General features: G+C 46.6%; 1 protein-coding gene across 1 annotated transcript; it reads left to right on the forward strand.

Moving 5' to 3' along the window:
- Positions 1–2,999: 2,999 nt before the first annotated feature.
- On the forward strand, positions 3,000–4,665 carry LOC124671474 (hexose carrier protein HEX6-like). Its single transcript, XM_047207846.1, has one exon. The coding sequence runs from the start codon at positions 3,127–3,129 to the stop codon at positions 4,663–4,665; it is 1,539 nt and encodes a 512-aa protein (XP_047063802.1). The 5' UTR covers positions 3,000–3,126.
- The last annotated feature ends 15,353 nt before the right edge of the window (positions 4,666–20,018 follow it).

Genomic DNA, 20,018 nt, shown 5'->3' on the forward strand with positions numbered 1-20,018 from the left:
GCAGATTAGTGCACCCAAGGTGCTTGATGAAATGGCCGCAAGAAACTAACTTTTGAGTTTTGGCACAATATTTTATGGGTGTGTCTCACATAATATTTGGCTCCTATTGGTGGTGTTGGTTTGCAAAATGAAGATGATTTGGTGAAATCCAAAATGGGTATGATCTTGTTTCTGTTTTAATGTTGCCACTTTGCATTCTTATATTAAGCAAATGAAAAAGAAGTTGCATGGTTGGTCAACACCAAATGGGTTCACCTTGATGAGGTCTTGGATGAGGTGCAAAGAGTTGAGAGAGTTTAGTTTAAAAATTTCTTAATACAAGGGCTCAAAGTGGGTACCCTGATATAATTGTCAATTTTGACCATTATCATATGTGAGTGGGTTTTGATATTTTCTTTGGTTTGTTTTGTATTTCTTTGATTCAAAAGTGACTATTATGAGTTTAGTCACCTTTCCAAACCATTGACACAAGGTAGAATGGCCTAGGTTAAAGTTTTGCAAAAATAGCCATAGGCTCATATGTGATGATATTTTTCTTTTTCTTTTTCTTTTATTTTGTTTCACTTTGATCCAGATTGTATTCTTTTGGGTTCATTGAGTATTAGGTTAGTTTTAGTAATAGTTTCAAACAATCTAAGCAAGGTATAGATGGCTTAGATTCATATTTGCAAATATGGCTATATGCCCACATATGTTTCTTTTATTTCTCATTTTCTTTGTTTCTCCTTGATTTTGAGATGGGGTAGGGTTTAGGGTTTAGCAAACATGCTCAACACCTTAAACAAACAAACATGGCAAGGATCACCACATACATGCATGCACTCTATGTACATGAGGTAATGTAATTCAAAAAAAATTGTTGGCTCCAAATTTTGAAATAAGAGAAATTCCTTTTTCTTTGTTTTGGAAAATTTGGGATGTTACAATGATACCACATGATAGGGGAGATCCCACTAGATCCTCCTAAGGTGTTGCCCGATCTTCTCAGCGAGAACCCGGGGTAGTAAATCCTCCCAACAACGCGATGAACGCAGCCTGGAGAAGAGGGAACAAATCCAGCAAGTAACGGATCGATGAACGATACGCCTCAAACCTTGAGCTAGACAATTCTTGATGAACACAAGAACCTTCGCAGCGGATATAATAGATAAACGACATTGTCGTACCCCTCGGGGGATGATACACGTGAACACACGCAATGGGGTAAATCCTAAACTTTAGTCTAAACTTGTCTATCTAACTCTAGCCGCCCCACCTCCTTATATGAGGGGGAGTGGTGGCCGGCAAGCCCTATTGGGCCATCCTAACTTGGCTTGGACAGGCCCAAACCAAGACTGACTCAAATTACTAAAAATCCCTAATTGGCCCACATATGACCATTACATAAACAAATATAATTAAGCTGGTGGAGTCCTGAATTTGGGCTCCACATAGGCCTCCATGCCCGTATCAGATAGGTATAGTACCATCTTACGATTTTAAGATACAACTTTTACGAATTGATACGTATTCAGATGTTCATTATTATGGTTGTCAGATCACCGTCTTGGCTGGTGTCGAGGTATCGCGTTGTGAAGACGACAGCGATGATGCTCTCCGGACAACCAAACACAGGTCGATGGTCTACAGGCTCCAAAACCATAGCATGAAGCACGTGTTCACATTGACACAGATGATGTTGTGCTTGAGAAAAGAGTTTATTCAAGTTTTGATTTCGCCAGCCTTATCACATATTGCAGGAGGTTCAGTTTTATTCAGGTGTTCATTTGGCTATTATGCATACACCTCAGCCCGCAGTGCTCCGTCATGGCCGATGACAGCTGCTCGGGGACGCTGCCTCAGTGCCTCCCTAGTCCCCACTCATGTTCAATCTGGCCAGCTTGTTAATGCCGCCTCCTCGAGTGGAACCTGCTGTCGCCGCCTCCATTCTTCGTTGCCAACGTGCGTCAACCATTTCTACACCAAGTCCGACCGGACACCTTGTTCAGTACAATCTATAACATTGCTGAACGGTAGCCAAGAACAATAATAGAACAACACTAACAAGTTGGTACATAGACTCACATGGCTACTCCGCGATCACTAACTTCCCGATCCCTCTCAAGCCCATGATTTGCTAGGTTTCCACCCATGTCAACCAACTTTTCTCCCTCTTCCCATAGCTTGCTTTCTCTCTTGCGCTAGGCACAAGTTTGATCTACGCCATCTTTTATAACATGTTTTTGGCTGTTGGTTGCACATGCCACAGTGTTTCATTACTCGTTTCTGAGTAGGAAAAAAAATGAATGTATTGATTGTGTTGCTCTCTGTCGTCGCTGTATGGGCAAGAACCACGTGGTTGCCATTGATGAACACTTTTTTTTCTTTTCATGTTATGTTCTCATGTACTCTCTGTAACACAAACAAGCAGATTTCGTTTTGGACATATATTCACGAACTATGAACTTTCTATTCAGTATGAGAACTAACTTCGTCCTTATTTTGATGACATTATCAAACCTTAGTTTCAATTGATGTTGCATCTCATGACTAACACGAATCACGAAAGAAATGAAACATCTATTATAGTTAATTTCATCCCAATTTGCAACTGAAAAACTTAGTTGCAACTCCATTAAGAACTAAAAAAAATCAATTGCAGTCTAATTTGCAAGTCATATGCAATAGTACATAGGACAACAACGTAGAAGTTAACTTAACACGAACTTAATTTAGCTTGTTGAGAACTAGCAAAACCCATACAATAGTACAGTACATAGGACAGCAACGTCGCCCTGGACGTGCCTTGAGTATCCCATAGCTCCAAGAAAAAATCGCCACTGATAGCTACTTGTGCTGATCATTGACAGCGGCTCCGTTGAATTGTAGACGATACTGCAACAAGGAAACAAAATATGTTCACTGCTACAAAATATCGCAATCTCCATCTAGTCAACACACGGACCAGTCAACCATGACTGTCAGTCGTCACTTGTCCAACACCACAAGATTTGCCACCATCGAAATGTGCACTGCTGCAAAGTACCGAGTTTCTGCTACAAATTCGCGTGCACTGCTGCAAAGATTTGTGTACGTGGCCGGACGCAGACGCAGCTAGCTCCGGTGATCTGAATTGATCCATCAGCCATGGCGGTCGGCGGCGTCAGCGTCTCGGAGAGTCAGGACCGGAGCTATGGGGGCGGCGGGAGGGTCACGGCCTTCGTCGTGCTGTCGTGCATCACCGCCGGCATGGGCGGCGCCATCTTCGGCTACGACATCGGGATCGCGGGCGGGGTGTCGTCGATGGAGCCGTTCCTGCGCAAGTTCTTCCCGGAGGTGTACCGTCGGATGAAGGGCGACTCCCACGTCAGCAACTACTGCAAGTTCGACAGCCAGCTGCTCACCGCCTTCACCTCCTCGCTCTACGTCGCGGGCCTGCTCACGACCTTCCTCGCCTCCCGTGTCACTTCGCGCCGCGGCCGTCGCCCGTCCATGCTCCTCGGTGGCGCCGCCTTCCTTGCCGGGGCGGCCGTCGGCGGTGCGGCCGTGAACATCTACATGGTCATCCTCGGCCGGGTGCTCCTCGGCGTCGGCCTCGGCTTCGCGAACACGGCCGTCCCGCTGTACCTCTCGGAGATGGCGCCGTCGCGGCACCGCGGCGCGTTCAGCAACAGCTTCCAGTTCAGCGTCGGGATCGGTGCGCTTGCGGCCAACGTGATCAACTTCGGCACGGAGAAGATCAAGGGAGGCTGGGGGTGGCGCGTGTCGCTGGCGCTCGCCGCCGTGCCAGCCGGGCTCCTGTTCGTCGGCGCGCTGTTCCTCCCGGAGACGCCCAACAGCCTCGTCCAGCAGGGCAAAGACCGCCAGGAGGTGGCGCTGCTGCTCCGGAAGATTCGCGGCACTGACGACGTCGACCGCGAGCTGGATGACATCGTCGCCGCCTCGGACAGCGCATCAGCAGCGGGCGGAGGCCTGCAGATGCTCCTCACTCAGCGGCGGTACCGGCCGCAGCTGGTGATGGCCTTGGCCATACCCTTCTTCCAGCAGGTGACCGGGATCAATGCGATCGCCTTCTACGCGCCGGTGCTGCTGCGCACGATCGGCATGGGCGAGAGCGCGTCTCTGTTGTCCTCTGTGGTGACGGGCGTGGTCGGCGCGGCCGCCACGCTGCTCTCCATGTTCCTGGTCGACCGGTTCGGCCGCCGCACGCTCTTCCTCGCCGGCGGCACCCAGATGCTCGCGTCGCAGGTGCTGATCGGCGGCATCCTGGCCGCCAAACTTGGCGACGACGGCGGCGTGAGCAAGGCGTGGGCAGGGGCGCTCATCTTCCTGATCGCCGTTTACGTGGCCGGGTTCGGGTGGTCGTGGGGGCCCCTGGGGTGGCTGGTGCCGAGCGAGATCTTCCCGCTGGAGGTACGGTCGGCGGGGCAGGGCGTGACGGTGGCGACGAGCTTCGTGTTCACCGTGTTCGTGGCGCAGGCGTTCCTGGCCATGCTGTGCCACATGAGGGCCGGCATATTCTTCTTCTTCGCGGCGTGGCTGGCGGCCATGACGGCGTTCGTATACCTCCTACTGCCGGAGACGAAGGGGGTGCCCATCGAGCAGGTGGAGAAGGTATGGCGCGAGCACTGGTTCTGGAGGAGGGTTGTCTCCGCGGAGGAGGCGCCAGCGAGCGGGAAACTATGAAGAAAAGAAGAAACAAACTTTAATTACATGTGGCCATCCGCTTACGAGGCTATCCACGATCAATTCCTCGAGATCAGTTGATGTTGATCACATCACATGGTAAGATATTCAGCAATCAAGTATAGTGATTCGGAGCTGTCTATCTGACAGAATGCATCAAGACTGGAGAGGAATGCAGTGCTGGTCGAGCTGGTGCTATTATTGGTCGATCATGTGTCAGAAAATATATTTGTGCATCGATCGAAAGATCAATTCAGGCGTGTTGCACACTCTTGAACACATAGAGTGTGTTCGCATAGATTTTCATAAGCAACTCGCATTGCACATATAAAAATGATTTCGAGATTGTTAGAGATATATTTGGTATATGTATTTGGTAGTATATGATTTGTAGTCATCTCCTGCCTTATCTCTAGGATAGTCTTCTTGACTCCAAAGACTTATACCCATATATATACTCGACTGAGAAACTCAATACAACATCCAACATATTCCGCCAATCTCTCTTCATCTCTATCGTTCTACAGAGATATCCAGATCAGAGATCATGTGAAAAAACACGCGCGTTAAGCTGATCTATAATAGTCTAATTGACATCCCTCTCTTCGAGCAACCAAAGTTCACCCTCCGCCTTATCCTTTGGTGAAAACGTGAAATTTTTATACGCCTTGAGCAGTGGAACGAAGAGCTTAATTGCAACATCCGCACCCCATCCCACATTCCCACTATTTTCATTCTCGAAATAGTTAGGCCAACAAAGGATTTAGTGGGCTGGTTATTCAACAGGCCTGGAATTCAGCCACACCCAGTTGCCGGCCCATCAAAAATCTAAAACGATAGTGAAACAAATGGGCAAATCCTATACACCGACCAGGTCGGCCGCTACCGCGCGCCGCACACCCCCGCGCGCGGTATGGGCCGGCCTGGTCGGCCCAGTTCGCCTATTTTTTCTGTTTTCTGTTTTTTGTTTTCTGTTTTTCTGTTTCTTTTTCTTTTTTATTTTCTGTTTCTGTTTCTTTTTTGTTTCTTTTTCTTTTTTGTTTTGTTTCTTTTTATTTCTGTTCAAATTTGAAATTGTTTAAATTCAGAAAATTTTCAAAATTTAAAATTGTTCAAAATTCAAAAAATGTTCAAATTTTAAAAACGTTCAAATACAAAAAAAATTCAAATTATAAAAGCGTTCAAATTTGAAATCCGTTCGAATTTGAAAAATGTTCAAATACAAAAAATCTTCAAATTATAAAAGCGTTCAAATTTGAAATCCGTTCAAATATATAAAGCGTTCGAATTTGGAAAAATGTTCAAATTCTGAAAATGTTCATAACTAAAAATGTTAGTTTTTGGAAAAAAATAAATTTTACAAATTTTAAAAATGTTCAAATTTAAATTATGTCCATATCCGAAAATGTTCAAATTTCGAAAAAAAATTAAATCAAAATCTGAATATTTTTAAAATTTCGAACATTTCGAATCTGAACAGATTTTGAAATTTGTTCTCCGATTTTTTTTAAAGTTAGATATTAAAAAAGGAAAATATTAACAGAAAAGAAACAGCAAAAAAAAGAAGAAAAAACGTACCTACTCTTAATGGGCCGCGGCCCAACCCACCGACCTGGTCGCTGGGGTGTGCGGCGCCCCGTACATGCCGACCAGGTCGGTGTACAGCAGCCCCCAAACAAATGATCCCTCTCAGTTTCAGACAGATTTTGACACCAGTGTTCTCCTTTTTCAAATAAATAAAAAATCATATTTTTCAGTTTCAAAAAATTCTGAAAAAATCTGGATATATCCAATAATGTATTTCACAAATTGAGAAATATCAATTTTAAATACTTTATATTTTAAGATACACAAAAATAATAAAAGTGCAGATCTGAGTAGTCATTTTCAAATCTCCAAAAACATGTTAGATTTTGCTATTTTTGTCTAGCACAAAATAAAAAAGAATTTTGTGTTGAATCTGTATGATTGTGACATATATCACTGACAATCTCCATAATTATTTTTCATATTTTTTGATAACTTGTAAACATTTATTTATTTTTTTAAATAGCAAGAGCACTGGAGCTCGAGAGCTAAAAGCACTTTTCACTCAATTTTGGAGAAAACAATTGCAATATTGTTATCTCAATTCTAGACCAAATCTAAGAAACAAGGTTTCTCTTCACAAGAACTTGATCCAACAAAGGTTATTACAAAAAAAGTTATCATCAACATTTTAAAATGATCTACATAGGGTAACAGGTTATTCTCTAGACGCGAAGGGGCCACACTGCCATCAATGCCGAAGAAAAAAAAATGTTGTCATGCATCAGCCTCAAAATGGGATGTGTCAAAATAAATTTCTCAAATCTAATAAAAAGGGTTGAATTTCATCCCACAATAAAAAAGGAAAATTTCACTGCATATGATCCTCTCTCTCATAAGCACCTTTACGTCATCATGAACTTATCGCTTCACGACATCTAATTCCCGATCCTAGCTTCTCATGACACCACACGGCCTGCGACAAATTAATAATTGACGCCTTCCATGGTATGAAAACCTTCATGCAAGCCTTGGACCCAACACGTTTCTACAAAAGAAAAAATGGCACTTCGCCAAAATTTCAAATAAAAAAACGTTCTTCAAAAATCTACAACTGCTCCGAACAAAAGTAGGGTCCGAACTGACAAAATATTTCCCCGATAGCAAAATTGGCTGCCATTCGATGGCCTGAAACTTTAAGACCAATTTCTATTCAATTCTGCCCAATTAAAGTTGTCCCAAAGGTCCTCCGAAATCTCGCGCCTCTTCGAAAACTTCATCCCCTTTTTTGGATCTCCAACACTAATATCATATCAAAAACATCAAAGTTACCAAACTTTACTTCAGAAATGTTTGAATGCGTTAGCTAGGAAACCGGCCGGAAAGCAAAACAAAATTGTTACCCCGTGAGAAATGCTAATACCGGCCAATTTGTTTCGGCTTAATTTAAATTTTAAACTGCAATCTCTAGTAAAATAGCCGAACGTATACCTTGGTTAAGAGACCTATCAGTGAATGGGTAGGTGCACAGGAATAAAGATGGCAATTTTACCCACGAGTACCGTATCCGTATAAGCAGGGTACGGACACACTTTTATCTCATAGGTAGTAACCCATACCTTGCCTGTTAAATCATGTTAAATCATGGGTAGGGCACCATTTATACTAATATGTTGGCCTATGCATCTAAATAGCCAAGTTATTTAGTTTGTGAACCTATGTTAAGTTATCATCAGTTATCAATATGTCATGTGAGTTGTCTAATCTTGTTGACTTGTGAGTTATGAGTATGTGATTGTGAATTCTAATTTTAATAATTGTCATATACTCAACTATAGGTTATTGAGCTGAGATAATTGTTTTTTTTATCAAAACAGTTATTGCCGTATATAAAATTAAAAATAAACTATATACTATTTAATCTACCCGTTGGGTATCTAATGGGTATGGATACGGGTAGAGTTTTATACCCATGTATATAGGCATTGGTAGACAGTTCTACCAATTAACTAGCCGGGTATGGATATGATATTACTCTACCATGTCATACCCTATCCATTATCATTATTACACTGGAGCATCCTTCACATCGCGCGGTCGTTATCTCCCCTCTCCGCACAAAATCTCTTTTGTTTATTTTCTATGGTTTTCGCTTAAAAAATTAGAAACGGTGCTTCATACGTGATTAGATACCGTTACCTAATGAAATGCAGCCGAATAGTCTTACCGCTGCGTTGCCTAAGAAGTTCTGTCAGTGGACGGTAAATACGTATTTGTTTTGTGCCCACAATTTATGAATTCAAATTTTCTTTGAAAAATCTCTTTTGAAATAATGCGAGATTTCATGGTAATCCTATTTTCCGGTATTTAAATGTTAACAAGAAAAAAAATCTATCAATGCGGTGGAAGAGGTAATTCCAAATGGTTTTATATTTAAGGGGTGAAGTGTTATATTGTGATTCAAATTTATATTAAAGAGAGGCTAACTTCTGACAAGCGAGTGAGGCCTGTCGGCGGGTAGGCTTGGTACGGATCAATGCCACCGCCTATATATATATACCTCTTGTAAGCCGCATGCTAGGTTTTATCAGATTATAAAATAACCCACAACGTTTGTAATTACCTCCCGACATAGCGAAGTTTTGCTGCTAGCTCTTGTGGTTTTCCCCCCAAACGTTGGAGGGGTTTTCCATGTTAAAATCTTGTGTCTCCGCTGCGATTTTCTTTTCGTGCTTCGTTATTTGTTTGTCGTGTTTATAACATGAAGTCCGAACCAAATCAAAGATGAAGATTGTAAAGTGAACTTCGAGAGAAATTTAAAGACAAGTATGGACTTCTCTCATAAATTTATGCTTCCCGGATGATTATCAGATTATAAAATACAGAAATTTCAACCTTTTTCTAGAAAATGATGCGAAAAGACATTGAAAAGACATTGATTAATCATTAATGTTTTTCATCAAAAGTTCTTGCGACTCATCGTAAGAGCATATGTACTCGGCCCCTTTAGAGCCCCCCACCGCCCATACCCCTAGCCGCCCATCCCAAAGTTCATTTTCGGCTGCCCTCCCAGGCCGCACCAAACCCATTCCCAAACCACGGGCCGCTTTTTAGTGGCGGCAGACGAGTCGCCTCATCGCATCAATGGTATGTGGGGTCGTTAATGCACAGCCACCCGGCTATTCCCGCTCACCTTCCCGATAGTACACGCCCGTTCCCTTATATATTTCTACCTCTGTCGCTTGCTCGCCCCTGCTGCCTTGCCCTCATCGCCTCCTCTCCCACTAGCCTCCAGACCGACCCATGGTGGAGCGCTTCGACGGAGATCCAGCCATGATGAACGGCTTTGGACGACACGCCCTACACGAGGGGAAGCACAAACACTCTACGAAGCGGGGTACATGGCCCCGCCGGAGTATGCTGCCTGCCAGATCCAGTTCCAGGCGGTGGATGGCCCGGAGGAGGTCCCGAAAGGCAATGCTCGCGTTGTTCCACAACGTCCCACCAGCAATAGACGATTTCGACGATTCGTGGTCGCGGTCGGAGCCGAAGAAAGAGGCATCGGAGCGCGCTCGCCGCCTCGGGATCATTGTCGACCTCAACGAGGATAAGCCTCAGCATCGCTGAGACCCCGGCAAGGGCGGCAGCAACCAGCCGCCGTCCAAGGACGCGCCGTTCAATGACGGCCACAACTCCAACAACGATGACTACAGCAGCTTCTACCGCCGCCCCTAAAGGTCCCCCGGGTTGACAAGTTCAGCAAAACTGTAGAGAAAACATGCTATAGATTCTTGTTTTTTAAAGTTGTTTTTATTTATGGTGCCTTTAAATTTGTAAAAGCTGACGAAGTTTGATCAAACTCCATCGTCTATGCCTAAATTCACGTCTTTTCCTAATTTTTTTGATCTAATTCGTAGTTTGTACAGGGGGCGGCTGAAAACCTTGACGCACTATAACAGAAGAATCGCCGGAAACCCCCATATGATGTGCAAAACATCATCGTTGGACGCCGTTTGGCGGGGACTAGCGAATATGCTCTAAAACCTGAATGAACCCTGTATGTGGCCGGATCTGATTTAATAACAGTTGTTGCAGACTGGTACGTACATCTTGTACGTATTATTATCATGAAAATGAATGATTACGGAACATCATGATGGGCTCCCCTTCAAGGGTCAACATCAACCCAATTGATCGCCGCGTCAGCAATAATTGAGAGGATGAACCAACTCGAATTACTGCTAACAATATTTATGGCCAAAGCGGGCAACGGGACGAAGCGCCTCGGTCGACGCTGGGGCATCTCGGCTTATCCGATCGACGACGTAGAGAACAGGGCGATCGACTGATCTGATCGAGCAAGGGGGATCGATAAACATTGCAGAGGTTTCTTTCAGACACCTCGGCATCGTGGCGCCCGAATTATTAGGGCGTTCGATCGACACGCAACGTACGTGACAGTGACAAAAATACATTGTACGCGCACCTGCCCACGTTGCTCCGTCGACGGATAGGTAAGCTCCATGTGGAGTTGTGGACTGGATGGTCGCATGGAAACTGGATAAGCTAATTTTGGTTAAACAAGTACCCCCTCTCTCTGTCCATGAATAAATATACGTTTTGGACTTTATCCTAAATCAAAATTTACTACAGTATATTTACTATATTTTTCAAATATAGTTTCATTATTTACTATATATCTTCCTGTCACACATTCTCCTACTCAACCCCTTTCTAAAATACTTTGCAACTTTCTCTAGGTAGGGATGAATTTATAGCTCAAGCATGTCTATAAAGCTGGAAACCCTTTTTTTTAAACGGAAGAGGTATTTTTTTAGAAGGACTGGTTAAATTTTCTTTTACCTAAGGGCATCTTCGTGCCTCGGATGCGTTTTGGCGGACGCTGCGCGATCTCGCCGCATGACCGCTCGCTTCTTCTATGGGCCCGCCTGGCTGTGGTCACCAAGCTTGTTTCAAGCGCACTGCTTCAGCGATCTTTGCTTCTGCGTCTGCGCCGTAGCTTTCGCCACCAATGGCATCATGTCCCACGTGCGTCCGGCCTTTAGAAGGCGACCGACCTTTAGAAGGCGACCGACATCGTCTCTGCCATCGCTCACACCACCGATACCTCCGCTCCCACCCTCATCACCGCGCGCCGCCGCATCACCATGGGGAAGAAGAAGAACGATTCCGAGCACGTCCGGCAGCGGCGTGAAGAAGAAGGACCGCCGAACAGGGTGCCGCTCCCCGTTGACCTGGCGCGGCTCATGTATCAAAATTGGATGCCATGCCACTGTTGGGGGATGTGCACCTGCCTGACGGTGGTTGGCAGCTCAGCTACCTTCGGGGGCCTATCCTGCCCGTGCTTATAGCCAGCCGGAGAGGACCGTTGAGATCTGGCGGAGCGGCAATACCTGCCGACAGACCTCCACGCCGATCCCGCCTTCGCCGTGGACTCCGATCTATTGATCACTTGGCGCAAGACCGAAGGATCCGAGGAGGAAGGTGAGGCTCCTCAGCGACCGGGACAGCCCGTTTGATACACCTTCGACGTGTGCGCGTCCTTCTGTGCCTCGTCGTTGAACACGACATCCGGATCCTCTTGCGCCTCCCCGGGACAACGACTCACTGACCTACTACAACGAGGGGGCCAAGGATGACAGGGACGACTTCGTCGGTAGCGTCTTCCATGCCTGGCAGACGGCCATGGACGAGGTCGGGGAGTTCCAGCTGCCGCCGATGATGACCGACGAGGAGATCGAGAGGCTCGGCATCCTCGTGTCGGAGGTGGACCGACTGATGTGTCCGCCATTTACCCCGTACACCACCGACATCATGCCGCTGGGCCTCACGGAGAATGAGGCCCTCCAACGGGCGCTGCAGAACTCGGCCCAGCCGTTCAATCCGTGGGTTGCGCTGGCCGCTCCACCTCCACCTTCATCACTGGCAGCACCGGTGTACGTTCCGTCGGCTGCCAACTGGCCGTGGGCAATATCGTATTTCGTCGTGTTCAACGACGAGCACGAGGAGTAGGCTAAGGTACATGTGTCTTTTAGTTTTAGTTTTTTATTTTCCTTTATTCACTATGTATAAATTATGTTTCGCTTGAATACAAAACTCTAAAAAAATTGTGTCGTGTCGCTGAAGACATTCAGCGTAAACGCACACGCGGTAGAATTCAACCATTTAAATCTACACGTTTAATTTAAGTGTTCGTTTGCATCGGTCTGTTGAAGATGGGCTAAGAAAAAACCTAAACTAAACTTGCATTCCTCCGGGAATCTAGGGAGTAGTAGCAAGGCACATGGCCACGCTAGGATTTCACCACGCAACCCGTCGGTCGTTTCTCGTTTCTACTGACCGTCCACACACGCGCGCCTCGTGTAGAACTTGGGTCCAGGAGTTTTCAGTGTCCTGTCTCACTGTGCCAGGCCGGGCACTACTAACCTGTCAGATCATTTAATTTGTCAAAGAAAAAAGCGGTCAGATAATTTCTCAAGATCAGAATAGAACTTTCACTTCATTCACTCGGTCGGAAAGTAGGCCATCTTAGCCTAGCCGATCACTTTTCTTCCATAAATGAAATATATTAGTATTAAAAAGATACTAATTACATCTAACATATGCAACTATGCGCTACCCTAATGGTAATATGGATGCACCCATCAACAATACCTCCACCACCAAGACAACACCTGAACTTTAGATTCTCTAAAAGCGACGCCTCCAAGAAGGAAAACAGTGCACAAGCACTGTCGTCGCCCAATCAAAGATCTTAGTTTTCATCCTGAAGATAGTTCTCGCTCTCAAAAAAATGCCTTCAACAAGGTAATTGACAGGCACAACCAATTAAGGTCAGGCCCTTGATTTTCATTCTGAAAGGTACGACTCTGAACTTCACATGTGTTGCCGCCCCCACTTGCATACTGCTGCCGAGAGAACCAGAACACCAAGCAAGTCCCTCAACATCACATAGACTCAAACCTCCATTGCTAGACCCTTATAATTTAACTTTTTTATATGGATTTTATGTATTTAAATTATTTTATTTAGTCCTTTTAGAAAAGTAGTTCCTAACCGATCTTTTATAGTTAAGTCCCTAAAGAAAAAGATAGATAAATCAATCAATAGCATAGTCATATGAATCAATAGCATAGGCATACTATCCATAGCATGTTAATACAAATTAATAACATAATCTTATAGTGCATGCAAATCAATAACATAGATAATAGATAGTAGTGATCTAGCTTGTCCACTTGATCAAACCTATCTGGTACTTAAACGCATAACAAGACACTATTAGTTGGGCTTGCAAAAAAGAAGACTTGGGTCGGCTCACGCCAAGTCAGTTGGAGGGAGTAAAAAACAAAGACATCAAAGAGACTTGTCATAGAAAACAAGTAGCATGGGTCGACTCATTCTGGTTAACATATAAGCTATGTGCCATCCCCTTTATAATTAAGGTGGCACAGGAAGTCCCGTAGGAAATAAGGAATAAGAATTAACATATAGCACAACCCACCTTAGAGCTATAGGATATACAATCAATAATAGCATGAGCGGGAGTAGGTATTAACTAGGTACATCATGTCTCTGGTAGCATTCGGTGACTTCCTTACCCAACTTGTCATCTCATGATAGCATATGTCGTGAATTTAACACGACATAGCTGATTCACAAGAAGAAAAAGTGCAAACAAATAACATGTTGGCATTGTGTCGAACACCACGGGTGCGACCTTGGAATGAGAAAGGAATGTCGCTGCCGCTGGTTTCAGCGCTCCTACAATGGCAAGAGCTATTGTGGAGACTAGCTCAGCCTCCTTCATCTCCATGGACGCGTCAAACTTGTGGATGACAGATCGAATGGCAGTTACCAAGGATGGTGGTAGTCATGAACGATGTCAACCATAGGGGGTGCGGCATCTGCGATGGTTCTTCCAGGGGTGGTGGCCTGTGATTCGGCGGGAGGTCGATGAAGGCGCTTGAAGGAGGTCGCCGGTTGGAGTTTTCAACGAGAAAATCGACATGGAGGCTTGATTCTGCAGACAGCGGGAACCAAAGAGCAAGTCGGATTGCGGAACCAAAGTTTGACTACAACTAAAAACTCGAAACGCGAATTAATTATACATGGAGGGAGAGTAATATAGAGTATTAAGTACTAACAATCTTAGATACTACTCTCTTCATTTCATAATTTCTATGTTGATTTGGATGTATGTAAACATATTTTATATATAGATATATTTGAATATTTAAGCGATAAGAATTAGGAAACATAGATTGTATCATTGATGTGGTAACATAGAGGACTACACTTACTATTTTGTAGAGTTTTTTTCTTAGAAAGTGTGATTTAATGATAACATATCTGGTTACCCCAATCCACTTTTTATTAATTAGTAAATAATGACATATACATCTTATTAGAATACTTAGTTGCAATACATGTAATTGTATATTTACTATCTATTTGTCTTACCCCACTGTAACTGTAGTTGGTCCTACACTCTGGTGGAGCATACAATTCGTCGGCGAGACACAAACATGAACGGGAGAAGAGATCCAGAACCAGAACGAAAACCAGCATGGAGTGTACTGTACTGACTCGGGTCTGGGCTCCTCCGTTTGTATATATCCAGGTCGGCCATGTGTACCGGTGTACGTAGCTGCCAGATCGTGGCAGTGATTAATTCGGCCGGTACAGTACAGAGTGTATATAATTGTGCTGGGCGCGTATGCGTGGAGGCGTGGCGCGTGGCCAACTAGCAAGCGCCACCGCCTGGGCCAACATGCCAATCATTCATCGCCATTAGGCCATAGTTGATAGTTAACAGTATCTTATAAGCTACTACTCGGCGGGAACGAGCCGTCCCAACGAATCAGACCGGTTGTTGCGAACCACCGCCGGATTAGTCGCTGCAGCTGCTCCTGATCGTGCCAAGAAATAGGAGAAGATCATACACAAGATAGGCTAGCCAGCTCGATCAGATGTTGATCTTGGAGCTGGGCATCTGGGTGCTGCCCTTCACCCTGATGCTGGCGCCGGCGCGGCGGATGGTTCACCTGGTCGAGGAGCTACAGCGGATCCTCCTCGCCTTCGCCTGCGGCCGCCGCCGACGCCGCCCGCCCTCCTTTGCCGAGCTCTGGAGCCGCCTCGACCGCCTCGACTCCGCCACCGTCATCGCCTGATCATCGCATGCATCCACCACCCGGCCGGGCCGGCCGGTCCTCTGGCTCGATACTCGATCGTGTAATTAACTTCCTCTGCTGCTGCTTTCTTTGCTCCTGTATATTCTTCGCTCCCGAATTGTGCAGCTGTTGTTCAAGAAAGGGTGCTCTTTTCCTTTGAGAATGAGAGTGAGATTGATCTCATCTTCAGTTTTGATTTTTTTTCTTCTGTTCTTTTTTTTTCTTCTTATCAGCTTCCGTGTGTAAATTTTCAGTAATCGCGCGTCGATGAATTATTATTTTCGTGGCTGTTGTGAGGCGTCAGAATGGAGATTCTTCTTTCAGAGGCCTACAGATATGAATGAGTCCAATATTTGTTTCCAGATTCTTATTGTGATCCACAAAAAGATTCGGGTCGCGTTTGTCGCGTGCATGATGGCATCACAATCGATGCATTGCTTTCTGCAAGGTGGCCCTCTCGTCTCATTTTGTATCTGGGCTCTCAGGGCATCTCCAACCGGGCTAACCATCCCGCGCCCACGCGTTCGGATTGGTCGATCCGGACAAAATCCCGGCCCAACGCGGGGACACACCGCAAAAACGGACGGCCGCGGCGTCCGGAACGACGCAAACCCGGCCCAAATCTTGGCCGGGTTTGCGTGGCCGCGGATGGCACGCGGCGTCCTCGCGTGTCCGCCTCGGTCCGCGTGCGCTGGCCCACCTGTCGGTGCCCCGGGCTCTATTAAATATGGGCCGAGGGAAGAGAGCTGTCCCTATCCGGTCCCACTTTCCACTCCGGCCGCACGCGCGGCGCACGAGCTTCCGCGCCACCATGGCCCCGAAGCGCGAGTTCTCGCCATCCGCCAACGACCACGAGGCCGGCGGCCAGCCGGCCGGTCGCGCCGGCGCCGTTCGCCCGGGGCCGCCGGCGACGCCCGGACGCGAGCGGATCTACGTCACCGTAGCGGTGGCGCGGATGTTCCGGGGACGCCGGCGTCCCAATGCCGTGGGGACGTGCACCTCCCCACGGCCGGCACCCGAGCCCGGATCGGGTTCGGTGCCGCCACGTCCCGAGCTCGGCCGCGCCCGCGTCGCGGAGATCCGGAGGCGCCCGCGCGGCTGCCGGCGGACCTCCGGCGAGGACCCCGCGTGCGGCGACGCAAGTCCCAGCTCGGGACTTGTGGTTCGAGTGGAGCACGATGCGCGCCGGCGCACGTGCTTCACATCCGCGACGCGCGCGGCCGCGCGCGCGGCCGCGCACACACGCAGCGCGGCGGGGCCGCCGCCCGGCCGGCCTCCACATCGGCGAGCAGCCCCGGCCCCGGGCCCCGCACCAGCCCCGAGGCCCGGGAGGAGGAGAATGACCCGGAGGCGCGGGCGGCGCTCGCGGCGTCCCGCGAGCGAGCGAGGACCTCGATGAGCTGGCCAAATGGCCGCACCTCGCCGAGACGGCTGCGCACCTCCGCGGCCGGAGGAGGCGGCCGGGAAGGCCCGGGAGGACGCCCGGGCGGAGGCGTGGGCCTTCCTCGAGCTGGCGCGCCGTCAGGAGGAGGCAACGCGTCAGGCGGCGCTCCGGGAGGAGGAGGAGCTCTCCGGGCCGCGCGCCTGGCGGAGGAGGAGGAGCGCCGGGCCACGCGCCTGGCGGAGGAGGAGCGCCTGGCCACGGTCCGGCTGCAGGCGGAGCTGCAGGCCGCAGCGGAGGAGCAGCTCCGGCAGGAGTCCGCGCGGAGGGCACGACTGCGCGGGCCGGCGAGCCCGCCGAACCCGCACTCCGCCTGGGAAAGGGCGCAGTGGGAGCCCTGGCCGGAGTCCCCGGTGCCCTCCGGCGTTTCAAGCCGGAACAGCGCGTCGCCGCCGGGGGGCGTCGTCGTCATCGACGCCGACGACGACGAGTACTACTGGGGGTAGTACTGCCGGCGGCCACCATGCTCGCAAACCCTGTCTAGGGTTTCTTTTTTTTTAGTTTAAAACCCATATAGGGCTTTCTTTTGTGTAAAAATTCCCCAAAATAGGGCTAAGTTTAACTAACCAGCAGTTTATATTTATTTTGTGCTGTTTTTATTTTTCATTTTCATTTATGTTTTTTTATTACATATGCGGTGCGTCCACGCGTTGGGCGCAGCGTGCGACCCAAGCTGATAAGAATCTCCATTCTTATCAGCTTCCGTGTGTAAATTTTCAGTAATCGCGCGTCGATGAATTATTATTTTCGTGGCCGTTGTGAGGCGTCAGAATGGAGATTCTTCGTTCAGAGGCCTACAGATACTAGTAAGTTGTACGTGCTTTGCACGCATAAATACAGTTGCACTTTTTCTTTAATTGTTCTTAGTAGAACCAAACTACACCACCCTAAGATGTACTTTTCACATCCGTGCTCATGGCAAACAACTTGTTCAAATTTCTCCATTCTCATTACTAACATGTTCAAATATCTCCATAATCAATGTCCCCAATATCCTTGTGTTATTCGTAAGTTCCACATCTTCTCTTCTTCAATCCCCGAAACTTGATTTAAACTACCATCATCTCCAAGGGACACACTACCGAATTATTGAGTCGGGAACTCAGGATCACCAACCGAAAACACCGCACAATGTCATCAAGCGGTGGTGCCGACTCCCATCTCTAGCTCGCGCTAGCACCCTCCTCAACTAAGTAACTAAGCAGGCACCAGAAATTCACTTTTGAACTTGGGAGCATATGCTCCGGTTACCTAGAAAAATATTTTAGAATATCAAAAAATGTGAAACAAAATTTGATGTGTATATGTCGATAATATATCGTTAAAAGCTTTTTTAGCACAAAATTTTGTCTTTTTGCACATGACACAGATAATATCGGTTTTCCGCGAAATGACTTTATGAGCACATAGAATGTCGACATGTATGAATCAATTTCGGGTTCGAATTTTTCGATATTTTAAACAATGTTTTGAAGTCGTTTCAATAATAGGGAGCATATGCTACCGAGTGCAAAAACGCCTTATCTGGCCGGCAGCTCCATCCAACTTAGACAGTGATCGTGATTCCCCTCCTCTACACGCAACTAACAACGACAATGTATATGTAATGTATGATTTTTTAGAGGTAGTATTTTGGCTCATAGATGCATATGAACTTATTTATAAAAAAGGGTAAAAAATAAATACCAAGAATATAAAAAAAATTAACAGAAAATTTCACGTGTATTCTAATGACACAAGTTTTCGGCACATTTTATGGGGCTTGTGTAGAAAGCCAAAAAGTTGCACTGTGAATAGTAATGTTAGGGCATGAAAATTTATCTTTTTTACACAGGACACAAAAATTCTTTCGTTTGTCTTTTTTACACAGCACCCATAAATATAGAATATGTAGATGTGCATGCAGAATTTTATTACAGAATTTTTTGCCATTTTCAAATGTGTTTTCGCCCAACAGGTTCATATGCACCCGTGAGGCAAATTGGATTTCCGGAAAGTTATAAAGATAAGTATCATCAGTTCATCGACAAATGTATTTTATATTGTCAGAAATATAACAAAGTTACTGCAGATTTTTATTCAAATTTTCTAATTGCTTGGTAGGACAAATAGACATTTGAAATTGAGAAGTACACCCGATTTTAACTGGCAGCTGAACTTTTTTTTGCGCCTATTTGCAAAAGCAGGTTCCTACCACTTTCTTGGTAAAATACTTTTACTGCGAGGTAGGAAAAATTAGACACTTGAAATTAAAAATAGAACAACAATTGAAATTAAATACATAACTGACCCAATTGTTGATGATTATTTGGAGCGAATATTAACTCTTTGTATACTGAAACGCTCTCCTTTCATAGTAGTCTACCCGTTTTATGTTGCAAGAATTAATAGCATGCGTTCTCTGTACAGCAGACCAGATTATTTGTGGGACCGATCATGTCATGCTGGCCCATGTGTACAAGCTACCTTGAAAGGAGTCAGAGCATCCTGGACCCATCGTGAAGCTTCGAGCTGCTTCACCACAAGCCCACGCGCGGCAAAATAACCTGGCGAATCCGAGCGTCCCCAACCGTGCGATCCGCCGAGCTGGGATATGATGAGTGGTAGATACAAGGGTCATCTTTGCAATGAACGGCTTGGATCACTCCAAAAGAAGCTATGGCGGGAAAACTGTAGGGGAGTGGTAAATCCAAGTTCAAAAACTGGTGTACTATATAGTGGTATAGATGAATGAGTCCAATATTTGTTTCCAGATTCTTATTGTGATCCACGAAAAGATTCGGGTCGCGTTTGTCGCGTGCATGATGGCATCACAATCGATGCATTGCTTTCTGCAAGGTGGCCCTCTCGTCTCATTTTGTATCTGGGCTCTCAATCAAACATATATTGGAAGAAGGTTCCAGAAATAAATAAATAAATAAAGAAAAAGGACGGGCCCTGCCCCTCCCCCTAGCTTGCCACTGCCGGGGTGTGGGACGCCGCTAGAAAAAAAAACATGTGCCGCCGATGGTGGTGGTCGGTTCTCTGCTCGCTCCGATTCTCGAGAGGTGGGCCTTAAAGCATCTCTGGTCCGTTCTCCAAATAATTTTGGGACGCGTCGACATTTGTTCAGCTTCAGCCGCGTGTCTCAAAGGTTCCTTTCGTTCGGCGCGGCGTAATATAGTGTTCGATGTCCCGAGGTCGTTCTCGCT

This window comes from Lolium rigidum, chromosome 1 (assembly GCF_022539505.1).
Source record: "Lolium rigidum isolate FL_2022 chromosome 1, APGP_CSIRO_Lrig_0.1, whole genome shotgun sequence".
Taxonomy (NCBI): Eukaryota; Viridiplantae; Streptophyta; class Magnoliopsida; order Poales; family Poaceae; genus Lolium; species Lolium rigidum.